Genomic DNA, 25,813 nt, shown 5'->3' with positions numbered 1-25,813 from the left:
CCCTCTAACGTTTAACGTTCGCGAGTGCGAAAACGCCGAGAATCCTAACGCGACGCACCACTGCCGGACACTCACTCCGCTTCTGTTCCAGGAGACGGCGAAGAGCGGCAAGGAGAAGACGAAGAACGGCAAGGACGTCGACGCCGTTGACGAGGTGAGGTTATATTGTCCCTCTCTCTCTCTCCCTCGGTCTCCTTTCGTCACTCGCCGCGAGTCTACTCCTGTCATCGCGGATTATCAGCATCTACGAACCGCCGCGTGCGATTCGGCACGATGCACGTTGCAACGCGTCCTGTTTCAACGAATGTTTCACCGGAAATGCACTCCGGTGCGATTCCACGATGACGATGATGACAGGTCGGCCGCATGGCTAACCCGACATCTTGCATCTTTTACTCGCTTTTTGTTCGCTATCACGAGACAAGAATCTTCTGTGCACAAGCATCGAATGCGTATTTGGATTGCAGCGATCATGTGACCTTTTTCCTCAAATATGGAAACGTGAAAAATGAAAAATTTCTTCATTACTTTCAATGATAAAAATTTTTACTTTTTACATTTCCACATTAGGAAAAAAGTATTATATGACTGCTACCCGAGATATTTGGCTCTTTGCGAATTTAAACGCAGGTCATTGAAAGAAAATATTTTAAGTTATCTTCAAAGATAACTGATATAGTTATCTTTGTACTACATTGATTGTCAGTGCTACATAATGTAGTCTTGAAGAAATAACAATACAATTTTGTTCGTCACACTGATAAGTTTGTTGATTCGTGTGACACATACATTTGCGTCATTTATATAATTTAATATGATTTATAGCTTCTACGATCAACTATTGATTGTGAAAGAATATTTATATAATCAATATTAATAGTATGTTGTTATGTTATAGATAACATCCTTCAAAGAAATAATAATTTATAACTCTAGAATGACAATGGAAATGCAGGAAGCAAAAGAAAAAGAACATTCTGTGGTCAGAATTTATTTTCTTTCACATGTCTTTTATAAATACTAAATGTAATTCACAAAAAAACATTAAGATTAAAATAGACGTGAAACATAACTTTTTATATACATTAAATATCATGTATGATTTAACAAATACGATGTCCGTAAATACATATTTTGTTTCTCAGTTAGGTAACTTCTTTTACGAGAATGTAAACTATTGATTAAAGATAGCAAAATGTGGATAACTTTTCTTTATAGTTTTGCAAAATCTTTCACAGATACCACAGTTGAACATTGATAACAAAAATACTGTATTCTTAATATTATTAATTTTATTTATTTTGGTACTATGTTATATTCCCTAAAACGAATATCATTCTTTTGCCAATCAGATATATTCAATCGTAAAAAAATAATCTTGATATTCATCAAAGGACAATTAACGAAAAGAGTGTCTGTTGGCTTAATCTATTCAGTTTATTTATGTACTAATGATCATTTTTTATGAATCTTTATGTTTTTTTTAATAGAGCGATAAAATTCTCGCTAATTATTTTTTTATGAATATCATTTGTTTGAATTGCTGACTTGCAAGAGGATATCTGTTTAGAGAATAATATCAAAATTTAATAGCAATAGAATATTTTTATTGTCTCATAGCCATTTTCCTTTTGTTTTTGATAATTTCGTAACATCGAGCGATAAATATATTTTTAACAGTGGCTAGACATGTATTGTGTTCACAACGAGGCACTTGTGATTGATTGTTCAATGAGCAATCTAATCGCGAGCATTTATTCATCGAGCAGTCAGATAACGAAAGTTATTGTATCAGGGTTGAAACAGTTCCGAGCTAGATGGCGCTCTCGCGACACTTTAGACTTTAGACTCCTAACTAAGGATAGGCAATGTTGACATCCAAATAATCAATTTAAAAAAATAATTTTTCTTAACAATATATCGAAAACATTAATGATAATCGATAACTCGTAATTTCCATTTTATAGCTATTTTTATAGCTATTTATAATATTTGTAATATTAAACTAACAAAATTAAACTTCGGAATTAAATTTGGATTGATTTAATTAGTGATTGATTCAATCAGTTTGCAGCAAAATTTCTAATTATATAATTCATTATTCTCTTTTTTATCAATTTAATCTTTTTTTCATAACAAAATTTATTGAGTGTTAAGCTACATAAAATTAATAATTCCATTAATTCTACCCAAATCAGTAGTTTTATTATTAATAAAATAGTGTAGATATCTTTCTTCAGTTAACTAACTGTCCATTATATTAATGAAAGTTTTTATCGAAGTTACACTAAGGGCCAGTTCGGATAAGCTGTGATAATTTATCTTAAAAAAAAAAACCGAGAACGAAAACAAGAGAGCCAGTAAACTGAATCCAGTCTAAAAGTATTTAGCTACAATAAATGAGAACAGGTATCAAAGAATTAAGTATAAAAAATTAGGAATGAGAAATTAATTTTAACATAGTGATATAATATTAATCAAATAATTTTACGTGTTTTCCAATAAAGTCTAATAAAAATTAATAACATTGAACAAGAAAAATTATCAGAATTAAGCAGATCTAAAAACTAATTTATTTCTTAAGAAAAAACGAATGGAACATTAAATGATCGACATACTATTAATCTGTTTAATGAGACACGAATATATTTCTTTTGGTGCGATTATATACAATATTTTATATATTATTATGTAGTAAACTCAACTTTAATCTATTTTAGCATTTTATGTTTTATCGATTAAAAAATGCAGCTTTATTTTTTAATATATTAACAAGGTATAAAATTTAAATATATACAAATAATTTTTTAACAATAACAAAGTGTATGTTGAGTTTTTAGACTGTAATTAACTCACTCGTAAAAAAATATCAAAATATGCTATATCGTAAAAAAATTGTTTTTGGACGGAATATGTTTTCTGCAATGAAAATTTTTTTTATAAATTCATCGTCCGGTATTAGTGATATGACGCAAATTTTTTATTTTTTGCAGAATAATAACATTTTGAAATTAAATGCGCTCTTCCTCTATGAAAATTCAGTTGCACAGGAAACCGTTTTGCATAATTCGTTTGTATTCTCATTAACATTAAGTTCATCTTCGATTGTGCATGAATTTTACATTTCGTATCTCATCGATATAGGATCGATATCACATGTTAATTTTGCACGTAACGATAACGTGACGTTACGTAAATGTTTATTTGCATCATTAACATACACGGTTTCGCCTCGTTCATTCTGTCAACTACGAATATGAAGATCGAGCATGAGCGAATTGCGTTCTTTTACTCTATTTTTACGATACGTTATTTGGATCGCATCATTATTTATTTACTAAAATAATAACGTTTGTCACAGATTATTCGCCAATAAGTATGAAATAATTTTGAAGAAATCAACAAAGATTTCCATAAATTTTACAGAATCGTTCCGATATCTGATTTACTAATTTTTCCTCCCTTTACTTCCCTTGATGATTATACAGAGGCATCAATGGCACGAAATACGAAATTTATCCGATGCCAAATTGCATACACGAACGCAAACATGTATGTACACACATGCATGTACAAATATTATAATTATTATAGATATTTGTGTCATCATTTGACGCCGCATCCGTGATTCGTGTCAAACTTTAATTCGTCAAGCTGATGTTTACAAGAAAGTTAAAGTTAAAGGGTTGTTCTGGTCTTGTTAAGACAGATTTTATCCATAAATTCGGGTACGTACGCCCGCGATTCTTTTTTTGTTGGCAGCGTCAGCCGACGCCTGACGATGTGACGCTGACAGTCGCGCACGTGACACGACATATTTCTAAAATAAATGTCGCAAGAAAAATTATATGAAGCTCGAAACGAGTCGAAACGACATGGCCGCGATGCGCTAGAGTGGAAATCGCATTTGTATGTTCTCTCCAAGTGATGCAATTTGCGCCGCGCATTAGCACAAACATTTTGTATATTTACATGTGTATATATTGGACCGATACGCGACTGCCACTTTGTCGTGGCGCTTTTACGCGCAATTCTTCGAAGAAGACGATTCTTGCCGAAATTTTCCGTGCTATGCGACTAATGCCCATTTTCAATGGGTTGAAACAAAAATTTGTAGCGTTATGAACTTCAAAATTCAAGCAGCTGTAACTTCGTTAAAGATGAACGCTATTTAAATTTTAAAAAAAAGATTTTTAAAGCTTAAAATTTCTACTTTCGAAAGATCGCTATGTCTTTTGAGTTTATGCGAGTTTGATCATTTTTATATATAAAAAACTACGAGCTGGACAAAATGAGAATTTTCTTCTCGCTTTGCGGATCTGTCACGTGCTCCCCAAAAAAAACTTGCGAAAATTTTCAACTTTCTAACATGCAAGCTTTCCCTATAAAATTGTTTTTTTATTTTCCTAAGATTTTTTATTATCGAGTTATCGTGGATTAAATAAAAAGAGCATTTTGACTTAATTGCGCATTAATAAACTCCGTTAAAAACCATGTAATTTAATAAACAGATTTTTTAAGTTACTTTGTTCTATCATATGATATAATTGCCAAGTTTTTTTAAAATCAAGTACATAATATAAATGAAGTAGCGCTACGAATTTTTGTTCTAACCCAATAAATTGACTTTAATTTTGATTTTTGATTGAACTTATTCTTCATCTCTTTCGTTCTAAGAATTAAAAAAGATGAAGACTAAGTTAAACTGAGATTAAAGTTGATCTACATTGGTGGAAACGGGCATAAATCGACGGGCATAATACTGCGCAATAATACAGATAAAATATAAATATGAACGACAATAATAACCTTAAATATAAATCTTATGGTAAAGTTAACTGTATAATTTAACCCTTCAATACCATATTATAGGAACTGACTTTGGTATATGGATATTATCATATTAGGTCTATTATATCTCCAACCCCATTCGATTGCTTATAACCCAAAAACAAATTTATTGTAAAAACATTTTTTATCCAAATATTAAGGAACATAACGGTATTAAGCAAATGTATATATCTTAATTAATAGAAAAGTTATATAAGTAATAAAAAAAACATTATTAAAAGAAAGCCGGATATGCCATACTCAGACCCTGTTTTTCATTTTCTGATTAACTTGTGGTTTAGATTTAATTTCACTTAATTTTAATAATTTGAACCTTGGGTTTTTCTAGATACAATAAATCACTAAACTGATGGTTTTGCCGTGTAGTAATTTAATAAAAGTTACTACAAAATCACTTTAGTGATTAATCATAGCTAAAAAAAGCCGACGCGATACAAAGTGCACGATACAATTTTTACATTATCATCAAGTTAAATTTAACCGGAAAATGGAAAAACCGGAGTGGCAATCGAAAGGTTAACTTCTTAATACGAACATTTCTCTTCAATGGCATTAAAGATCATTTAACCACTTTTAACTCAAAAATTATTTATGGTTGGATATTTTTCGATTAGCTGGAAATCGAATAAATCGTATTTGCGTTTCAAGATATTTTCCGTCGTATCTAAAGAGAGAACCAATCGGAATTTAGACGTGACAAAAGCATGTAACTTCTCATCGTACCGTGATTATTTTCGGACGACTGTAGATTCTTTCGTGTGACGTATGCAATGCTCTCGTTAATGAAATCATACAAAAATCTTGTCGGTTGTCCCGCCTACCCGATAAAACCAGCCATGCGGTGAAGAACGGCGTATCTTTCTCTCTATTTCGAGCGACATGCAAATAGAAAGCATGCTAATAATAGTCAATACTGATGGGGTGCATTCCAGGCACTTCTGTATCGCGTCGACTTTTTCGGCGGCTTACCAAAGAATCCAGCGTGAAATTAGCTAGACTTTTTCTGAAAGTAGTGAGATTTTCTAGTGAGAGGGTCGACAAGTATGCAGAAAAGAGGAAGTTGCAAGGCATACTCGAAATAGCATGAGATTCTAGGTTCAAGAAACAGGTAATATGAAACATCCATGTGTTAGGCATTTTCTTTTGAGGATTTTGAGAAAAATCTAATTTGATTCACAGACCTGAAAAAAAAATCGTTGTTCTCAAATGTAATTTTTACTGATAAAATGTTATGCTCTACTAAATATAAAAAAATTATTAGGAAATTATTAGGAAAAATATTTGACGTAGAAAAATATTAAATGGAAAAATATTAAGCAAATAGAACCGTACAATTTTTTTTTATCACGACACAACTCGAGTTTCATTCGGCAAAAGGATTGAGAAGTTCAAGTGAATTTTCCGATATGACTATTAAAAATTGAATAAATAACGCCCGAGAATAATTTCATAGAATACATAAGAAATCGAGCGTGGGAATCGACATGCATTTATACTTAAGGGTTGAGAAAGGGCGATGATCCGTGGGTCACGCGTTCTAACAGCATATTTTCACCTTGGAGTTTCTCGATCGTTTCCGAAAATAGGCCACGGCTGGAATAACTACAGCGTCAGATCGACCAAAAGTTGTGCTTCCTGTGAAACCGCAATCGACTTCCGTGCTGCAGAATATAATGGCCGCTTATATACACGATTATTCGTTAGATTGATGTGCAATAATGGGGCGGGTACGTTTAGCACGCGTCACTGTAACGTGATGACAAATTACGGATAGGCTGTGGCGTTATGTCAAATAATAGCGTTAATCGATTCACGTAGAATTGTCGGGCACGATATCCAAGGAATGATAGAACGATGCTGTAAATATTCCGTCGAATAACCGAGACTGAGAAAAATTAGAAACGTCGTAGTGTCTAGATATATCAGTAATCTTTATTAGTACGATGATCTCTATAAAATAATACATTTATAACGAAACATTTTCAACAATCTTTTTCTCTCGAGAATTTTTAATAGTTGGCAGGATGTAAATAAAGAAAAATTAATGCACATTAAAATGTTTTGCTGATAGACAGGTGTTCGGTTTATTTATATTTTTCCTAACTCACGAGTTTTTAATTACAAGAGATACAAAAAGTTTCAACGTTTGTCTTTTCACGCATACCTTTTAACATTTAAGAAAATGATAATGACAAAATTAGCTTCTTCCTACGCAACCGAATTGCGAAATGTGCTATGACAAAATTGATCGATAACACGCAGAAGGAAATAAATAATTACATTCTCAGAGAAAAAAAACATAGTGGCAGCTATAAAGGTAACAACTACACTAGTTTTGTATGTAGAATTAATGTACGTAGGTAATGAAACTGCTTTACAATTATAAAATAGTTAATTTGTAAAATAATTTATTCAATTATGTATATTAGTTTTTCCAACTACACTGAAAAAAAATTATTCATTGGATTGAATTGATTTCGTTTTTCTTTATTTCTTTTGATGAAATATGAAACATTATATTTGACTCAAATATATACATTCTCCAATGAAAGAAATAAAGACTAATTAATTTAATCAAATGAACTATTAATTTAATCAAATGAACAATTTTTTTTTCAGTGTATGTATATTAATTCCATAAATGAAACTTGCACAGTTATTACTTTTGTAATTATTATTATTAATTATTATGTTTTTCTCTGAGTATATTACACAGGTACTTTATATATAAATTTTAGATAGATCGGACAAGATCATTTACATAGAACACGAGTGTAGAAAATCATTACTTTCGCGTTGATATACAATTTTTCTTAAATATAGTAACCGATTATTTGATCGTTTTGTCGGATGATAATTAATTTGCATCTATACAAGCTAAATTATTTAACTGATGACTATTTTGAAAATAGTCCATTATTTACGTACAGTATATTACATTATACTTATATTTTTCGGATTGTAAAGCTTCTCTCTCATATATTTCTGTCTCCTATGATTATATGTTATTCGCTCATAAAGCGAAAATTCAGAAAATTGTTTAACATCTGTAAATTTATTACGTTACATGTATGAGATTATACGTAAAATCCCGTCGTGCGTTGTAGATAGGTGATATTTGAATTGGGCTCAATAACAATTGGATGTCTTGTTGATAAAATATGTAGCGGACACACGTCATATTTGTCACTCGTTAATAACCGCATGTGACCACGACAAGCCGGCGACTCCTGCATGTTTTCGCATGCACGACGCGTGCATACGTTGCACCTCCCACAGGTATTCAGAAATAGTAACCGGGCATTGTCGTTTCGTCACGCGGCGCCTAAAGCCGCTTCATCATCATTTGTTAGGAAATACAAGTATGACAGGGAAGTGAGCTCGGCGTGTACAAAAGACCTCTGCGTTCATAATCGTTCTATTGACATGTTTTCTGTTAATACTGTAACAATATATCGCACAGATGAAGATACATTTCATTCATTTGTTAACAACTATTGTCACAACGAATATTCCAACAAGTCTAGAGAATCCGGTTAAAAAATTATTTACTTCTAAGTTTCAAACGTTTGAGCAAAAATAAATTGAAACGATTAAATTTTTTTTTTATCTAAACCTTGTATTTTTTATAACGTAAAATAAGTTTTTAGTTTTAACATAAAATTTGAAAAATTTTAAAGTTTATATTTCTTTGTATCTTTAAATTTTAAGTCGTTTTCTGAATATATTAAGTATTTCCGTATACGCGATTTGATTTTATAATAAATTATTACTGAGAAAAAAGAAATGAAAAAATTTTAGTTTGAATTTTAGTAAGAAATATGAAAAGAAAGTCTTGTATCCAACAACGAATTCAGTTGAACAAACTCAGTACTGATACATATTAATACCGTCATACACAAATTGACGTAAAAATATGTGTTTAGATATATATAATATAAATTTAGAAACGAGAATTTAGAAACCACGAAATTCTTAGTACACTTTATTGTACTGTTAATTAAAATATGTATTTTATAATTCAAAATATTTGCATTTCACTTTTACATTCAAATTAATCAGTGTACAAGAACTTTAATATACACATGCATAGAGGAGAAGGTGATATTATGTGTGTGGCCAGTATATATATTGTGACCTCTCTTAATATCTCCGCTATTATATAGCGAATCCTAATAATTACTTATGGAATTATTAGTTCAATAGCTCGCCATTACACCATGACGCTAATATTACCAATACTTGATAACCAGCACTTATTATAACGCGTTTTTACTTTCAAGTAATGTTTCTGAGGTACATTTTAGTAATTACACTTATTTTCTCATTTTTCTTAAACTTGAACGTATTATCACATGAATATATGTATTTTTGAGTGTGTTATTTGCTATTTAACATTTTATTTGACTGTATATATTTTGAGTTATGCAAATTTAAACAATACCATGGCATTTTGCTAATATAGCCCTGTATGGATATTGATTACTCGACATCTTTTTTGAGGTTTTCATATCAAAATAATTATTTGATATGTTCAATTGTAGCTCTACTGTTAATCTATAGTTTATATTGCGTGTATTATTTTTAGTACTGAGATTTTTAGTACTGAGCAGCTTATACGCAGAAGTTATGTGAATAATATATATATTCATTTGGATACATTTTAAAATGTTTTACTTTTTTGTTAATTTTGTAACCAAATACTGTTTTCTAAACAAAACTAATATTTTAAGGCTATTTTTATAGAAGACCACATTACCACCCATTTTTTTCTTCGAATCATTATGCAATGTCGCCACATTTTATTAATAATATCTTAAGTAATAAATATTTTGTAACTTTGAGTCCAGAATCGATTCAACAACATTTTAACGAATGTAATTGTCAAATTTTGAACTTAAATATTGATTATTAACAAAGTTATTGTGTAAAATGTAACTGGGGTGCTATAATACCACCTTCTCCTCTATTAATACGCCTAATCAAATACGTTGATGGTTTTTCCCAGTCCATTTTCGCTCATCAGAAAGTTGGTGCAAATCCAGGAGCAAAATCTTTCTAGGCGATCCTCTCTCTTACCGATTATACAAAAATGTTGGAAAGAAACTCGCGACATGCGTGTTCATGTGTATCGCGAGATAAAACGTAATTCCTCATAATTAGCGTGAGGGTTAAGGTCGTACGTGGCGGCCTTGAACGATCGGCGTCGATCGGACGGCGACGGCGGCGACGGCGTGCCGCGAGAGCCGATCGCGCTCGCCAAAACCTGCGGTGTGTGTACACGAGAGTGTCGCAAGTGGCTGGCTGCTGCGATTCTCGGTCACGAGTACACGCCTGCCGCTCGCCTCTGACAGTGCGCTCTCGTCGCCGTCGCCGTCGCCGTCTCGAACTTCGACTCCGGCTCCAACTTTGATTCCGACTCCGCGAAACGCCTCTCGGACGATCTCGGGCGTCGCGACGCCGGTGACGTCGCATCACAGCTTCCGCCTCCGTTTACACGACTTGCCTAGAGTTTAATTTTTCCTTTTCTCTCTCTCTCTCTTTCTCTCTCGGCCACTGGCATCGCGACGGGCGAGTTGTCGCCCGGAGGGACTCTCTCTCGCGCGGACGAGAGAAAACAGTGTCGTCGACGATTTCTCGAATGAAAAACCGGACGAAGAGTTGACACATTCCTCCTTTACGGTGCGTCGCGAGTGCAATCCCCGAGTGCTGCATCGTCGCGCGCGTCTTTGTCCATCCCGCCACGAGAATATTCCACGTTGGACATCCGCGTGGAGAATATTTATATCTCCTCGCGGGGATGCCGCAAATTCTTCCAAGTTCTACGAGGCTCTGAGAAAACGCCCGCTTTTCGTCGTGTCGCGAGTCGCGATCTCTTGCGTTTTTCGATAGAGCCGCTTAGAGAGTTAGTCAATGTTTCATATATGAGAGATAAATAACACTCGATCCGCAGGTGAGACAATTCTATCATTGCAAAAGTTATTCGTCTACCGCAATATATGTTTTTGTTCGCAAAAGATATGATTCATAAGCTTGAAAATTACGCTGAGAAAAAAGTAAACTAAAGGCCGCGCGTAACTATTCAAAGTTACATTATTATGAATAATGAATATAAAGTTACCATTATGAATAATGTATTAATACGACTGTAATCTTGGAAAATGTATTCAACAGTATCATGATATAGAGAATCTAGATAAAGAACGTTTAATATGAAAAATGCAATTCTTGAAAAACTCAGCGATACGTTATCGGTATTAACTGCAAGTTACGTCACGTCGGGCTTCTTTTAAAGATTGGTACTGGGAAATATTGAGTTACAAAACATCGCGTGACGGCCAGCGACAGAAAGATAATATTTACTCTCTTGTCACTTTCGATTGTCGACTAAAATACTCGCAAGTGTGAAGCGCCGGATCCATTATAGAGTCTGCGGTGGCTTTTCCTAATCTTGGATAAGGGGGAAGGCCTACTTCTCGCCCAGATACTTCGTTTCACTGTCTTATTTTTGTACACGCGTCCAACTTTAAGCGCGTAAATTGGCTGTGGAGAGAATTTATCGTTGTTGCAAATAGATCGAGCGTGACACGTGTGCTTGTTACTAATCGCTGAAATAGTTTATCTCGTCGATCACTAAATTGAAATTTTTATGACAATATTGTTACGCTAGAAATGTTCTAGATCGAGGATTATGGCTTGAAAGTTTGACTTCATTTACGAATATACGGAAAGAACTGTTTTGCTAAAGTATCTAAAAATTTAGCTACACGGTAAAACGATTTTGCTGAAGTATCTAAAAATTCAGGGGTAGATCTGAAAATAATTTTATTGGATCATCAAAACATATAGAAGCTCAAATATGATGAGCAATGCTGCAAAATGTTTTGACATTCTAGCAACCTCAATTTGAGCATCTTACATAATTATTTTGACAGTTTAACAGAATTATTTTCAGATCTATGTCTTATTAAATTTAAAATATTTCCGCAAAACCGTTTTTTCGTGCATGTAGGTATACACATCTGAAAATAATTTTGTTACACCATTCAAACAATTATTTAGAAAATTCAAGCATTATAATGAAACAATGCTACAAAAAGTTTTGACATTTTAGCAGTTTGCGTCCTACATAATTATTTTAGTAGTCCAACAAAAATTATGTTTAAATCTATATCTAACTAAATTTTTAAATACATCAGAAAAGCGTTTTTTCCGTTCATAATTCCGAAATAATTATGTTTGAATGCTCAAGCTGATTTCTAAAATGTCAAAACTTTTAGCAGCATTGTCCATTACGTAGTTTGAGTCCTACATAATTAATTTGATAGTCCAAAATTATTTTTCGCTCTGTAGCTAAATTTTTAAATATGTATTTTAGTAAAATAGTTCTTTCATGTGTGTATATATAGTCTAACATGTCGACAAGTCTTATTTTCCTCGTTTTTAGAAAGAAGACTTTTCGGCGAGATTTCATGTCAATGCACTCTTTTGACGGGACAATCGGTTTGACACTTTAGACTTGAATAAAAAAAATTCCCAACACGTTTCTCGAGTTATTTCGCGGAATATTCTCAGGCATGCATTCGGGGATGCACTCTCAGGTGCCGGAGGGAAGAAAGCGGATATTCTCGGTAGTACGTGAAGTGGATCGACTGTTCGACGGCTGTGTGATTGAGATCCTCTTCGTTCCGTGAAAAGGGAGAATCGCGAATGCGAGGATCATGTTGCGTCGTGACGCTACGAGACCGTTTTTCTTGCGGCTGGCTGCCGCCCTGTGCCGATAGTGAATTTCCTTCCTGGGCCGATCGTTGTTCCGGAAATCGCACACTGGTATGCAGAGTAAAATGCAAACGTTCACCGGGCTCGCCTTCGGAAACGTGTTCAAGAAAAAGGCAGGTTTCCCACACAGCGCCGGTTTTGATGCGTTCTGTTATTAAATATTCAATAGATTTAAATGTGGCATCCTTGAATTTGTTTCGTATATGATTGTAAAGTGAAAAACTGAAAGCTGAACCTAGAAATGATCTTAAATTTAGAAAACTTAATATTTTTTATTGAATATCTTCGTTATTCACATGTTATCATGCTATTAATTGATTGATTATGATAGAGTCTATACTTTTATCTTCTGATATAATACATTTTTATGGGAATAAGAAGTTTTTTTATTTATCACACAAAGTTAAATGTATATGATAATATAATATATATGTATATATGAGATAATTACCTACTATTTTCTTCTTTAAAACGATTAAATACGATAATTCGTACATCAATTAGTGTTTTATTATTTTAATTATCAAATATATTCGACGAACATACACCGTTTGGAACTATCACTTTATATATCTGCGATTCTACGCAACAATTTCACAAATTCTGAACTTATTATCTTTGGACATTGTCGAGTATCAACATACTATTTTTAAATAATTTTCAATAAGATAATAATTCTTTTATTTTGCTCGTGGTTTACTGTACGCGATTGAAAAGCAAGATTTTTCCTGATTTATCAGTATATATTTATCACATGTGACCAATATGATAACCAAAGATAGAATAACTTTTTAACACATAGATTCGATTGCGCGGAATAAAATGTTTATAGATAACCGCGTATAGTCGATATCGAATGCGTATTAATTTTGTATAGATATAGAGCATCGTTGTAAATAACACATGAAAGTATCTTGTAATACACTTGAGACTCAAGTTATAAAATATGAAAGAAGATTATTGCGTTGCAATCAGTGAATTTTTCATTGCAAAGATTAATGACTTCTTATCTCTCTCATTAACCTTCGTTTATTAATAAATTAAATTAAATTAATGAATTATATACAACTTAAATTTGAATTTATTCAATTCGACGTATAATTAAATGTTTGCTTATTGTAACAACAATTTAGTTTTTAAATATTATTTCAGTACACATATATATTTTTATTATTGTCTTATTATTAACATACATTTGCATAATGTATTTAAATTTGCACCATTGCGAAATATTAAAATTATTCCAGTAGAAATTAATACATATCATAATTTATATTTTCAACAATAATTACGTGAGAATCCTAAAATAAATGAAGTTTTTAATCCTACGAATTATAGTTTTATGAATATAATGCCTGTAGTATTATATCAAGTTGAGTGTGTATAATTTAATTTAAAAAATTAATATTTTTGAAAGAGGGTAAATCTAATGATAGCTTAACGAGATAAAAATAGAAATCTGAAAACTAGAACTTGAATCATTTTATTAAAAACAGGGCAACTATATATCAAACGGTACTTCGCACATAATCATTCTCTTTTATCGTTACTGTTGCCGCATTCATTCGAAATAATGAATGGCTTCTGATGAAAACGAGAAATGCATTAGGAAGATGAAAGAAATGAAATGCGTTTTGCATGTCCGTCGGTCCCTCAGGCGGAAATTCTTGGTAGAACAAGAGCTTTAATAGTAATCTTTGACCGTGAACTTCCAACACTGACCGACCTTTGCTCCTCGCGTAAAAACATTGGTTACAAACCATTATTCGCTTTCATACAAAGCCAATCAATTGACAAAAATTAATTTACTCTCTCCAAAACGCAATTTACTCCAACACGCTGCAAAAATAAAATTATTTATTTATATATTTTATATTAGAATGGAGGTTAATACTATAAAAATTATGTTATGCATGTGATTTTAAATTTTGGAATGGGAATACATTTATAATTTTTGTAATGTATTATTTTTTTAATTTCAGAACAGTATTTTTGTAATTAAATAGTTTTGTGTTTTAAAACGATTAAAATGTTTTTTGGATAATAAGCTTTTTAATCGCAAGCGACAAAGCATCCTTTGATAAATTGTTTCGAACATTAATTGCGAAATAACTTCCACATTATCAATAATAAGATTGAAAGACCGCTAATGTTAAACATAATGCTTTAAATTAAGAAGCGCCATAACGGTCAGAACGTTAAGATGTTGAACTATTGTAAATTCATTTAAAATGAATTAATTTCAGAAATGATAATTGCGTGCCGATATGGTTGTCGGACTTTCAACGCAATCAAATCTGAAAATATTAATAATCCCCCCAAATTTCCCAACTTAAAAACTGTAATAAACTTCCGCATTATCGTTTATGACGCGTTTTACGAATCTTTTCAAACTCTCAGAGAACGATAGTAAATACTAGATTTCACTGGGAGACAATGTGAAGGATCGACTTTGTTTATCAAGTGTACGTGATCACATGCGCGTATTCTGAAGACACTGTAGCGACCAGCGACATGAAAACTCAGACCGACGAGTGACGGTAACTTCGTAATAGTTCATCAGATCGTGTTTTACATCTATTTTTATCTGCAATGTGCGGACACACATTCCGCTTTACTACACCTCTTTAGAATACGTTTAACTTGCGTACGTGTACTACCTGTCATACTGCGCAGATGCGTTATTGATTACGCAATGTTGCAATATTTTATCATGCATTCAGCAGCGTTAGATATTTTGACGAACAAGCTTGAAAGTAAACTCTCATTGAAGAGTATTTTATGAAAAACTAATTACAGATCAATTTTTCAATCCACGTTTTCCAATATCTGAACATTTTTATAGGTCATAGTTCTTAAGTTCTTGATGTCATCTTCGTGAATAAATTATTTTCGTTTAAATTTGCGTTAAGAACTCCCACATCTGATCTTCCGATTGTTATTGATACAACCGATATAGAATTGCTAATTATACATTCGATGTTAGGCACGAAAACTTTGAAAGCGGAACGATCGGGAAAGTGAATAATGAAAGCTCGAGTAACTATTATAATTGGTCGGTTTTCATAAAGCGAGAAGAAGGGGGTCTGATTGGATTCATTACAGGACGCCAGCGTGGTTCATTTGTTCGCACTCTAAGATAAACCAAGACATTTTGTCCATGACTTTCTTCGCTCATTCGAATAACCTACTTTATAACTGTAATCGAAGATGATTAAAGGAAACGCTGTTCATTCACATGTGTTTTTTGCAAGATTCACGGTCGCATCTATCGCGAGTAAAATGATCGACAATTGTACATGTAATACATGTATATTTAATGTAAAGAGATTATTTAGAATCTTCTTTTCTCAATATTAAATTTAATTTATAGAATTTTCGTTCAATCATAGTTTACCTAAAATTGATAGGTCAGTCCTCCCATGTTTAATATCTAAGAATTTTAATAAATCATATTCCTAGAATTCTTGATATTACATAATTTTATAAATAAATTATTGTTTAAATTTGTGTTAAAGAATTTTAAATGTATGCTTCAATGAGCGTTCTTTTATTTCTATTTTTCAATATTAAATATTGAATATATCTTAAAAATTAGGCATTTAATTTTATTTAAAGATTTATTTAATTAAAAATTGAGTATTAAGAATCTAGAAAATTTAATTCGTGAAAAAGTCCTCACTTCTAATTGATTATGTTTGAAAAATTATTTGTACTACGACACTTCTGTTTGAAAAAATTAATTAGTCAAAACAAGAACTATTTAAAACATGACACGTATGGACGTCCTGTTTTCAATCCTGACGAAGAGACAAAGATATCACCTTTAGTTGTACGCATAGGTGTGCCATAGATCGTGGATGTCGCTTCCTCGCGTTCCATTTATGTAATATTAATCCGATCAGTGAACGAAATGATTGGTATTTCACCCATAAAACGAGTCAAATTAAAATGTGAAGATAAGTAATTGGATTAAGCACGTTAATCACGTACCCTATTTAAATTTAATTTACATTATAATTTCTTAACTCGATTGAAAATGGAGATTGCACATTATTGTATATTAGAAATTTATGATATTTATAAAGAGAATTACAAAAGCGGATCTATAAAAATGATAAAAAAAATTCTACAATAAATATAATCAGATATACAATTGTCTTTAGAAAAATTTCTATATTTATTTATAATCGGAATAATAGTTCTTTTTTATCTAAACTTTGCCGTAGTTACTAAAATGTTTAATCATCCATTAATTATCATCTACAAGCTTTATATCTATTTTTAATATCTTTTATCTGCCATAGGCAAACAAGGTGACCGGAGGACCTCCCGTGGGCAACGCACCGCCTCCGCCTACGCTCATCAATAAAATCAAGTATCAATCTGGTGGACCTGTAATCAAAAAGGATAAACGGCAAAGCAGCTCGAGGTTCAACATATCGAAAAATCGGGAACTGCAAAAATTGCCGCTGTTGTCCGGTGAGTTATTCAATCATTCTCAAGAATGTCATTCTTTTTACAACACGATAGTAAGATTAATCCCACGTGATAACTACCATTCTTGTTAAATCGACTAAAATAATATTGTGTCATTGATGATTCACATTGTAATAAAAATGAAAAAGAAGTATGTCATATCTCGAACGTGTTTACATACATATATACATCAAACTTGTTTTGTGATTGTTGCAAATGGCTTGCAATCTAAAATCGACTTGATCAAGTAACGTAAAGAAATCATTATACAAGAAACTAGTTCACATATACATTCCAATCATAATCGAATAATTAGATAAGAATAGAGATCGAGTGCGCGGACGTATAGTGTGAGAAACAAACAACGGAAAAGTGGACAAGACGCGAAAAAGAATAACAGAGAGGATAGGAGAGGAAAGGAAAAGAAAGAAGGGCGGCGACAAATTGGTCCGCCTGCCCTTTCCCAATGTAATGCCGGTCAATCGAGGTTGCGAGACTACCTCCTACGTCAGAGTCTATCGATTGCGTGCGACAAGGGTCGCGCAGGCGCTCCGGATTCATGATTCCCCGTTTTCCCAACGTAAACAGTCGGGTTCCACCCCCTCTTCCCCTCCTTTTCATCCCACGCCTTCGTTTCGACCATCCCTTTCCGATCCTTCTCTTCCAACCGTTCCAGCGCCCGAACATCCTCGCGGCACCCTCGCGGAGAACCCCACCTGGTCGCGGCTCCACCTGCCCAGAATCTCGTCGAGGGGGATTGTATCGACCTCGTGACCGATCGAGAGATGACCCGCGAGATCCCGGCGAGGACCCTCGAGTTCGTTGAACCTGGTGCCACTTAGGCGAATCTCACCCGCCAGCCTGTCCCCCTCTTCTCGTCGCCTCCCGCCCCTCACGAACGCGGTCACCGGGTTCCGGGGACCCGCGAGCCGCGAGGACGCGCCGCTAGTGCTTGCCGGTGTTTCATAGGGGTGGCTTCGCAGCGCGAACACCCCGAGGGAAAGGTCGAGAAGAGCCTTGCTTTCCCCGGCCGATCGATTGATACGAACGAAGCAACAGATTGTTGCGAGTGTTAAACAACGACGGAAATTAGCGGCGGATGGACTTCGGTGGTGTCAGCGAGGTTGTTATCGCGAATCCGTTCAGAGAAAACTCGGTTAAGGACGGGCGCGTCCTGCTCTCGAGGTTTAGGGAGAACTTCGAGGTCGTTGAGTCTAGCAAAAGTGGATTATTTCGCATGAATGTCGTAAAACATATCGGAAATAATTAATAAAAATAATCGCTTGGTGATTGATACTTTATAATCGGTTAAAAAAGATAGCAGATATTCAACAGAGGGGTGGAGAAAATGTTTAAACCAATCAATGAACAGTTAAAATTTTCCTATTAGAAGTTGGTGAATTCTTTTGATTAAAACGCTTCCGATCGAAAATTGGTGAGTCTTCTGATTTAAAAGTTTCCCAATTGAGGAAATGAAGTTTAGTGAATTTTAAACTCGAAGGAATTCTCAAAGATTTGGTGAGTTATATAATTTACAAACAATGTTTCGAATTTAGTGATAAATGGTATAAAAATTTTGATAAGAGATTAAATATTAACATTTATTATTTAAATCTTTATCTTTGATGCTTAAACGTTATACGCGGAATCAGTTAAGACACAAGGAATTGCAATGGAATTGAAATAGAATTGAACTGAATATGAAGATTATAAAATTTTTATATATAGATATTTTGTATAATTTTGTATAATTTTGAGAAACCGAATTTATTGAGATACACTTTGCAAGAAATAATAAACTGAAAGTTAGATAGAAAGTTCGATAGAATTAATATATAGCAGTTAAATGATTCATCTTCGCAAAATTATATTGAATACTTAAATAACTTGTTTATTGAATAAAATGTTGTTAATTGTTTTATAATTGATATATTATGAAAATGCTGATAATATTAAATATACTTGTATATAGAAAGACAAGAAGTTAATTGAATTTGTTAATTTACGGAAAACAACATTCGTAATAAATTTCACGTTTAATTTAACACATATTAATTTGTATACTTGTAAAATTTATGTATACAGTAGTTTAGTATTATATTGCTTACACTAAAATATTAAATTCGCTTTGTGCGAAAATATTCTCGCAACTGTGTAACGGACGATTCGTGTTGCTTTGCATCAAAGTACAGTTACGTTTCTGCATGGTTTGGCAAAACGCGTAAAACCACGCGCGTTTCCTTCATAGCTGGAGCTATGCGGAAAATAATGTGGGAAGCCGGTAAAAGTGACTTGTCGAAGGCCGACAATCGCCGTGGTTTAATAAAGTTATGCGTCGCATTTCGTTGAGCAAATTGGCGGATGATTGCGAATTACATAATAAAAACATTCTCCGGAAATTGGTTTCCGTCCGAGTAGGTTAAATCTGTAAATCCGAGAACATATTAATTGGCAAATCTGAATAAGTCAACTTAATAATTAAAACATAAAACAGTAATTTTTAATTATTGTTTTTCTTTTTTATATAATATTTTCCGAATACATTTATGGTTTATACAATACAGAATAGTTATACAGTTTAGAAAAGTTATACATATTTATTGCCGGTACATATTTTGCCGGCATTTCTACGTTTGTGAAATTCAAATATTGCTGCTGAAATTAAGGGAAAATTGTTATCGTATATAATTTTCTAATATGTTTAGTTTTTTATTCTTTAGACCTGATCTCATTAGTGTAAAAACTAAACTTTAATTTCGATTCTATTTACTCTTTACTTTTTTCTAATTCTAAAAATTAGAGAAAGATAAACAGTAAGTTAAACCGAGATTAAAGTTAATCTACGTTGATAGGAACAGGCCCGGTTCTATCACTGTAAGATTTAATCTCGGTTTAACTGACTTTTCATCTTTTTCTAATTTGTAAAAAAACTAGCAAAAAATAAAAAGTAAGTTAAACTAAGTTTAAAGTTAATCTACGTTGGGGCAGAAATGGACATCAATCAGATAAAGAATTCTTTCGATAATCGAACATTCAATTAATATTAAAAATACCGAGAGATCATTATTGACCGGTTGGTTTTATTTTTTAGATTAATATATTTTTGATGTAAAAGATAGGATTCTGAATTTTTTTATTATAATTTTTCAATAATTATGTCTTTATATTGATAAAATATTTAGCTTTTGAATATTTAGCTTTTTCTTTATTTTTATAATAATTTATTCTCTTGATTTTCTCTTGATATTGTTAAACAATTTCGAAATAATATAGGTTTACTGCAATAATATTTAAAAGAAATTATCGATATTTTATAAATAAAATGCTAATTTGATGCCGTATTGAAAAGAGAACGAAATAATAGAATATTATTAATTGCGATTTTAATCAAGGGGACACCCGAACTTATCGAGTGTGTGAATCCAAAGTGCAAATTGTAAGTAGCTATTGAGACGATACGTAAATAGCAAAACGTGTGTTACCCAAGTCAAAGCGTCTGAAGAGATTCACCAATGAATAAAGTGCGAGTGTAAAGTCGGTATTGAACATAATATTGCGCGATGGTTCACGTGGGTGGAATTGGCCCATCTCTGGGTGGTGCTCTGCCCAAAAGTCCCAGCTTTCATCAGGGTCTTGCTTTGGCGACGGTCTTATCCCAGGACTCAAGCAAGGGTTACCCGGTGACGTTCGCGCTGCACTATCAACCTTTGCAACCTCTTCTAATCGGTAAAGCTCTCTGTCGCTTAAATCAGTTCATTATCGCACATGATTTTATCATAGAACTAATATGTGCACCTGATTATTTGTTATTAATAAAACGAAAGATTATATCCATAAATTAAATTATTGAAGGATTAATTTAGCACACTTTATTTTTGTAAAATTTGTATTTTATTGTTTGAGAATATAATGTCCATAAAATGGTTGGCTCGAGGTGAATTCGGCAATCGATCTCGCTATTCCTATTATTATTACAGAGACTTCTAGGAATAGCAAGCGATAAATAATGTCATACGGTTACAGTTGGTATTTTGAAGGCCATTATCGATTTTCCTTCAAAACCCACTCGATTAATCGGAAAAAGTAGGGCGCCTTTAAGATTTTAAATCGAAAGCCTGCTGCTGGCGGGCCATTATGACGTGTATAAATATTAACTAAAGGCAATCCTATGCGACAGTACGCTTTTTGTTCTGAGTTTAAGAATAGGACATTGATTAACATCTGAAATAACTGTCTATGCAAATTGTTCAAAGAAACGAATAGAATATCGATTTTGATCGCGTGCTGCATTTTTATCAGTGGTAAATTACATTCTGGATACTCTCCTTATCAGATATCCTTTATTAAATTGATTCGACCTCTTTACTGAAAATCACAAATTATTTCAAAAAAGAATGTTAATATTCTGCATATTTATATACGTGAAATATCTTTACAATAAGGATAAAACATACATCATGTGATACATGTATTATAAGTATTTATAATCGATAAGTATAAGAACTTATAATCGATAATATCTTGACGCTGATATATGAAACATAAATTATTCCAAAGATTTAACTTCGTTTAAAGAGTCATTTCTCATTTATGTCAAGAAGACCAGTTAGGCAGGCGGGAAAGCTATTCGTAGCAAAATAATTCAAACGAGAAAAAGAAGTGAATAGCACGAGAAGGATGCTTTCGAATGTATCCCTTCATATTAGCGTGCATCGATATTCTCTTGTAGACTAATATGATTAATAGCCGCAATATTATTCTTGCTTCTTAAGGTACAAACTGCCGAGTGCGGCGCGATTAATCACCGGCTATCTGATTCCAGAAACACAACAGGTAAACGAGCGGGAAGAACTTTTTATACAGAAGCTACGGCAATGCTGCGTCCTTTTCGACTTCGAGTCCGATCCGTTGTCGGATTTGAAATGGAAGGAGGTAAAGCGTACTGCTCTCCACGAGATGGTCGAGTACGTAACCAAAAACAAAAACGTTATTACCGAAGCGATATATCCCGAAGCGGTGAACATGGTAAGAACAGCATTCTAATATACTCCATGTATATGTGTAAGAGCATGAACTTTTTGAATTTCATGAAGCTTTTTGTAGATTAGAGATACAAGATTATGTAAATGCTAAGAAATTAGTTTTGTATAAAAATGTAGAGCTTAATGAAAAATATAGCTGCATGAGAATAAAAAAAAAAGAAAAAGCAATTAATAGTGCTAGCAAGGAGCATAATAATGTCAGTATATGTAAAAATATGAGAAATATTCTTAGCATTTACATTGCCTTTATATTTTCAAATAGGACATGAGATACGTGTAGAAACATAATCTAAATAAAATGGTACCTTGAGAGAATAAAGTTGAAAGGTTTTACTCAGACGACGGAAATCCTTGCAGTTCGCTGTGAATTTATTCCGGACGCTACCCCCGTCATCAAATCCTAATGGCGCAGAGTTTGATCCAGAAGAGGATGAGCCGACGTTGGAGGCGGCTTGGCCGCATTTGCAGCTCGTCTACGAATTCTTCTTGCGGTTGTTGGAGTCACAGGACTTCCAGCCGTCCATAGCAAGACGTTATATAGATCAAAAATTCGTGCTGCAGCTTTTGGAGTTATTTGACTCTGAGGACCCAAGAGAGAGGGATTTTCTTAAGACGACCCTCCATAGGATTTACGGAAAATTCCTAGGACTGAGGGCGTACATTAGGAAACAGATAAATAACGTTTTCTATCGATTTATTTATGAGACGGAACATCATAATGGTATCGCTGAACTACTTGAAATTTTAGGAAGGTAACAAATTCGATACAAATATGATGCACAACGTTAAAAAATTTATAAGGTATTTATCAGCGTTTATTTCCTTTACAGTATTATAAATGGCTTTGCTCTGCCACTAAAGGAAGAGCATAAGGTGTTTTTGTTAAAAGTCTTATTACCCTTGCATAAAGCTAAGTCATTATCCGTATACCATCCACAACTAGCGTATTGCGTTGTTCAATTTCTGGAGAAGGATCCGTCGCTGACGGAACCCGTAATTAGAAATCTGCTAAAATTCTGGCCAAAAACACATTCCCCTAAAGAAGTTATGTTTTTGAATGAACTTGAAGAGATCTTGGACGTCATTGAGCCAGCTGAATTTCAGAAAGTCATGGATCCGTTGTTCAGGCAATTAGCCAAATGCGTGTCATCGCCGCATTTCCAGGCAAGTATGCAACGTTGTTATTCTGGTTTGTGCGACATCTAACTTATGCTCACTTGTTTCAGGTGGCAGAAAGAGCTCTCTACTATTGGAATAATGAATACATAATGTCTTTGATATCGGACAATTATTCCGTCATCTTACCGATAATGTATCCAGCTTTTTATAGAAACTCCCGCAACCATTGGAACAAGACAATCCACGGTTTAATTTACAACGCCCTAAAACTTTTTATGGAAATGAATCAAAAAGTATTCGACGAATGTACAACACAGTACTATCAGGTATATTTGTAGACAATTTACAGGTCTGTTTTTTATTCCTGCACTAAACTCTCTGTACTAGAATTTTCTTTCTCGTTTTCGCTTAATATCAAATGTATATTTTACTTTTTTAAGTTCCAAAAATGTACAACTAGTTCAGTTATAGAAAACAGACCTCTCACTCTTTCAGTAATACTCATGCTTGCATAAATAAATTAACTGTATTCAGCATTAAATAAGAATATCAAATATGTTTTGACGAATCATAATCTCAAAACTACATAACTGTATTATTCTTGAGGCTTTCACGGGTGTTACCTTTGTAACAATCTTGCGTTTCGCGGGTTTTCTCCGTGTTTAGATCCATTCTTGGAATGCCAACGTTTCGTGAACCTTGCAGTTCACTTCATCAGGGCGAGGAGCAGCCTGATACTAAGCTGTTCCCCCGGGTCGTTCCTTTTATATTACGCTGCTTTAAGCAGCGTAATATAAAAGGAACGACCCGGGGGAACAGCTTGGTATCAGGCTGCTCCTCGCCCTGATGAAATGAACTGCAAGGTTCACGAAACGTTGGCATTCCAAGAATGGATCTAAACACGGAGAAAACCCGCGAAACGCAAGATTGTTACATAACTGTATGTTAATTTGATCTTGCAGAAAGATTAAAACTTCAATAACTTATCTATCATATTTATTTTGATTTAAAACTTTGTAGGAACGTCAAAGAGAACGAAAGCTCATGAAAGATCGAGATGAAGCATGGATGCGCGTTGAAGCGCTCGCGATGAGGCATCCAAACTATAATGTGGCAAATAAAGGCACAACGAATAACACCTCCTATATATCACCTCAACATATAGATAATTCACCGCCTGATGAAGACGGTGACACGGATCAAACTCCGCTTACCTTGGAGAAAATTGAAGCTAAAGCTAATGAGGTATGAATTGACATTCATTATTATTTTTTATTTGAATGCTCTGTTATATGAAGCATGTCAGCATGATATTCTTAGATATATCTTAAATAAGCGTTTTGTTATACAGGCGAAGAAAATGACAAACGTGAACAAAGTGAAACCGCTTTTACGAAGAAAGAGCGATTTACCGCAAGATTCGTACACAATGCGAGCATTATCCGACCACAAACGCGCCGATGAATACCTTGTTACGCCGCCAGATCCTAATAATTGCTAGTCTCTACCACAACCACTTCCCATGTATCCTCTGTTTTGCTGTAGCAACATCGGAAGTTAGTTTTCTTTCTAGAAGGAAAACGGCGATAAGAACGCAAATGATTTTTGGCTGAGAGTCTCACTATGCGAAATCAGTTATGTATTGTCATTTCAATATATATCACATCATATTTGCTTTTTTTAATAGAAAAAAAAAAAAGAATCCTACTATCCCGCCGCGCATATATGCGATTCAAAGACACAGTGTATAGGTACTCATAGAAGCTTACAGAAAAAACTCATTCTTTATAGAAATGCGTTGTATTTATTTCTTCATTATGGGAAAAAAAACATTGCGATTAAGAAGAAGTGTAATAGTATCATTATAAAAGACGCGCATATAGTAAACAAAACAGGCTCTAAATACATTAGAATCGCCATCATCGGAAGCATTCTGAGGTGCTACCCTCTGCTATGTCTCAACAATAAGATAATATACGAATAATGTACGTAAATGAGATTTAATTGTGGATATTACGGTTGTAATGGATTTGGTTCTATTCTATTCTACAAGAGATTTTATACACAGATGAGAGATATGTATGAGGAAATGTGATCGAAGATATACACGTATGTGCTCTCGATGTTGTAACCTATATTACTGCGCTATGCGAGCTTGTTGTGTTAACATTCTTACGAATGAGGCGTTTCCATTTATGTGCAAATGATATATACATATATAAATATACGTACTTGCTTTAACACTACAGGCTCGTTGTAGTAAGAGAATAAACAAATAAATGAAGACAAAAAAGAAAAATACATGCCGGCGCGCGTTATCTTAGGATGTATATGATAGTGCTATTTTAAAAATAATAGATTGCTACGAGAAAATCTGGATACTTCTGAGTGTACTACTTTTATATCTGTTGTGCCTAGATGCCTGTGGAAAAAAAGAATATGCCTCCATGCGGGGCCTATACATATATTATGAACAGCAAGATTAAGCAGCGAGTTTACATGTCGCTTTGCCAAATATAATCGATATTACAGAATTTCAGTAA

The 25,813-nt window shown here is 33.5% G+C and overlaps 1 protein-coding gene across 3 annotated transcripts in view; it reads left to right on the top strand.

Moving 5' to 3' along the window:
• Window positions 1-25,813, top strand: part of LOC108720234 (serine/threonine-protein phosphatase 2A 56 kDa regulatory subunit gamma isoform) — a 26,285-nt gene extending 472 nt beyond the window's left edge. The window contains exons 1-9 of one of the 3 annotated variants that reach the window (XM_018444126.1): window positions 10,140-10,804; window positions 12,427-12,681; window positions 16,938-17,112; window positions 21,932-22,134; window positions 22,509-22,903; window positions 22,982-23,315; window positions 23,378-23,596; window positions 24,291-24,515; window positions 24,622-24,771. In XM_018444126.1, the coding sequence (XP_018299628.1) occupies window positions 12,562-12,681; window positions 16,938-17,112; window positions 21,932-22,134; window positions 22,509-22,903; window positions 22,982-23,315; window positions 23,378-23,596; window positions 24,291-24,515; window positions 24,622-24,771 (1,821 nt within the window). In that variant the 5' untranslated portion in view covers window positions 10,140-10,804; window positions 12,427-12,561. Of the gene's footprint in view, window positions 1-91; window positions 155-10,139; window positions 10,805-12,426; window positions 12,682-16,937; window positions 17,113-20,573; window positions 20,836-21,931; window positions 22,135-22,508; window positions 22,904-22,981; window positions 23,316-23,377; window positions 23,597-24,290; window positions 24,516-24,621 lie in introns of those variants that run through there. The other 2 variants (XM_018444134.1, XM_018444143.1) reach the window with 2 other exon arrangements.

Source organism: Mycetomoellerius zeteki, unplaced genomic scaffold, assembly GCF_001594055.1.
Source record: "Mycetomoellerius zeteki isolate Tzet28-1 unplaced genomic scaffold, Tzet1.0 scaffold102, whole genome shotgun sequence".
NCBI lineage: Eukaryota > Metazoa > Arthropoda > Insecta > Hymenoptera > Formicidae > Mycetomoellerius > Mycetomoellerius zeteki.
This window is presented reverse-complemented; position numbering and strand designations above follow the sequence as displayed.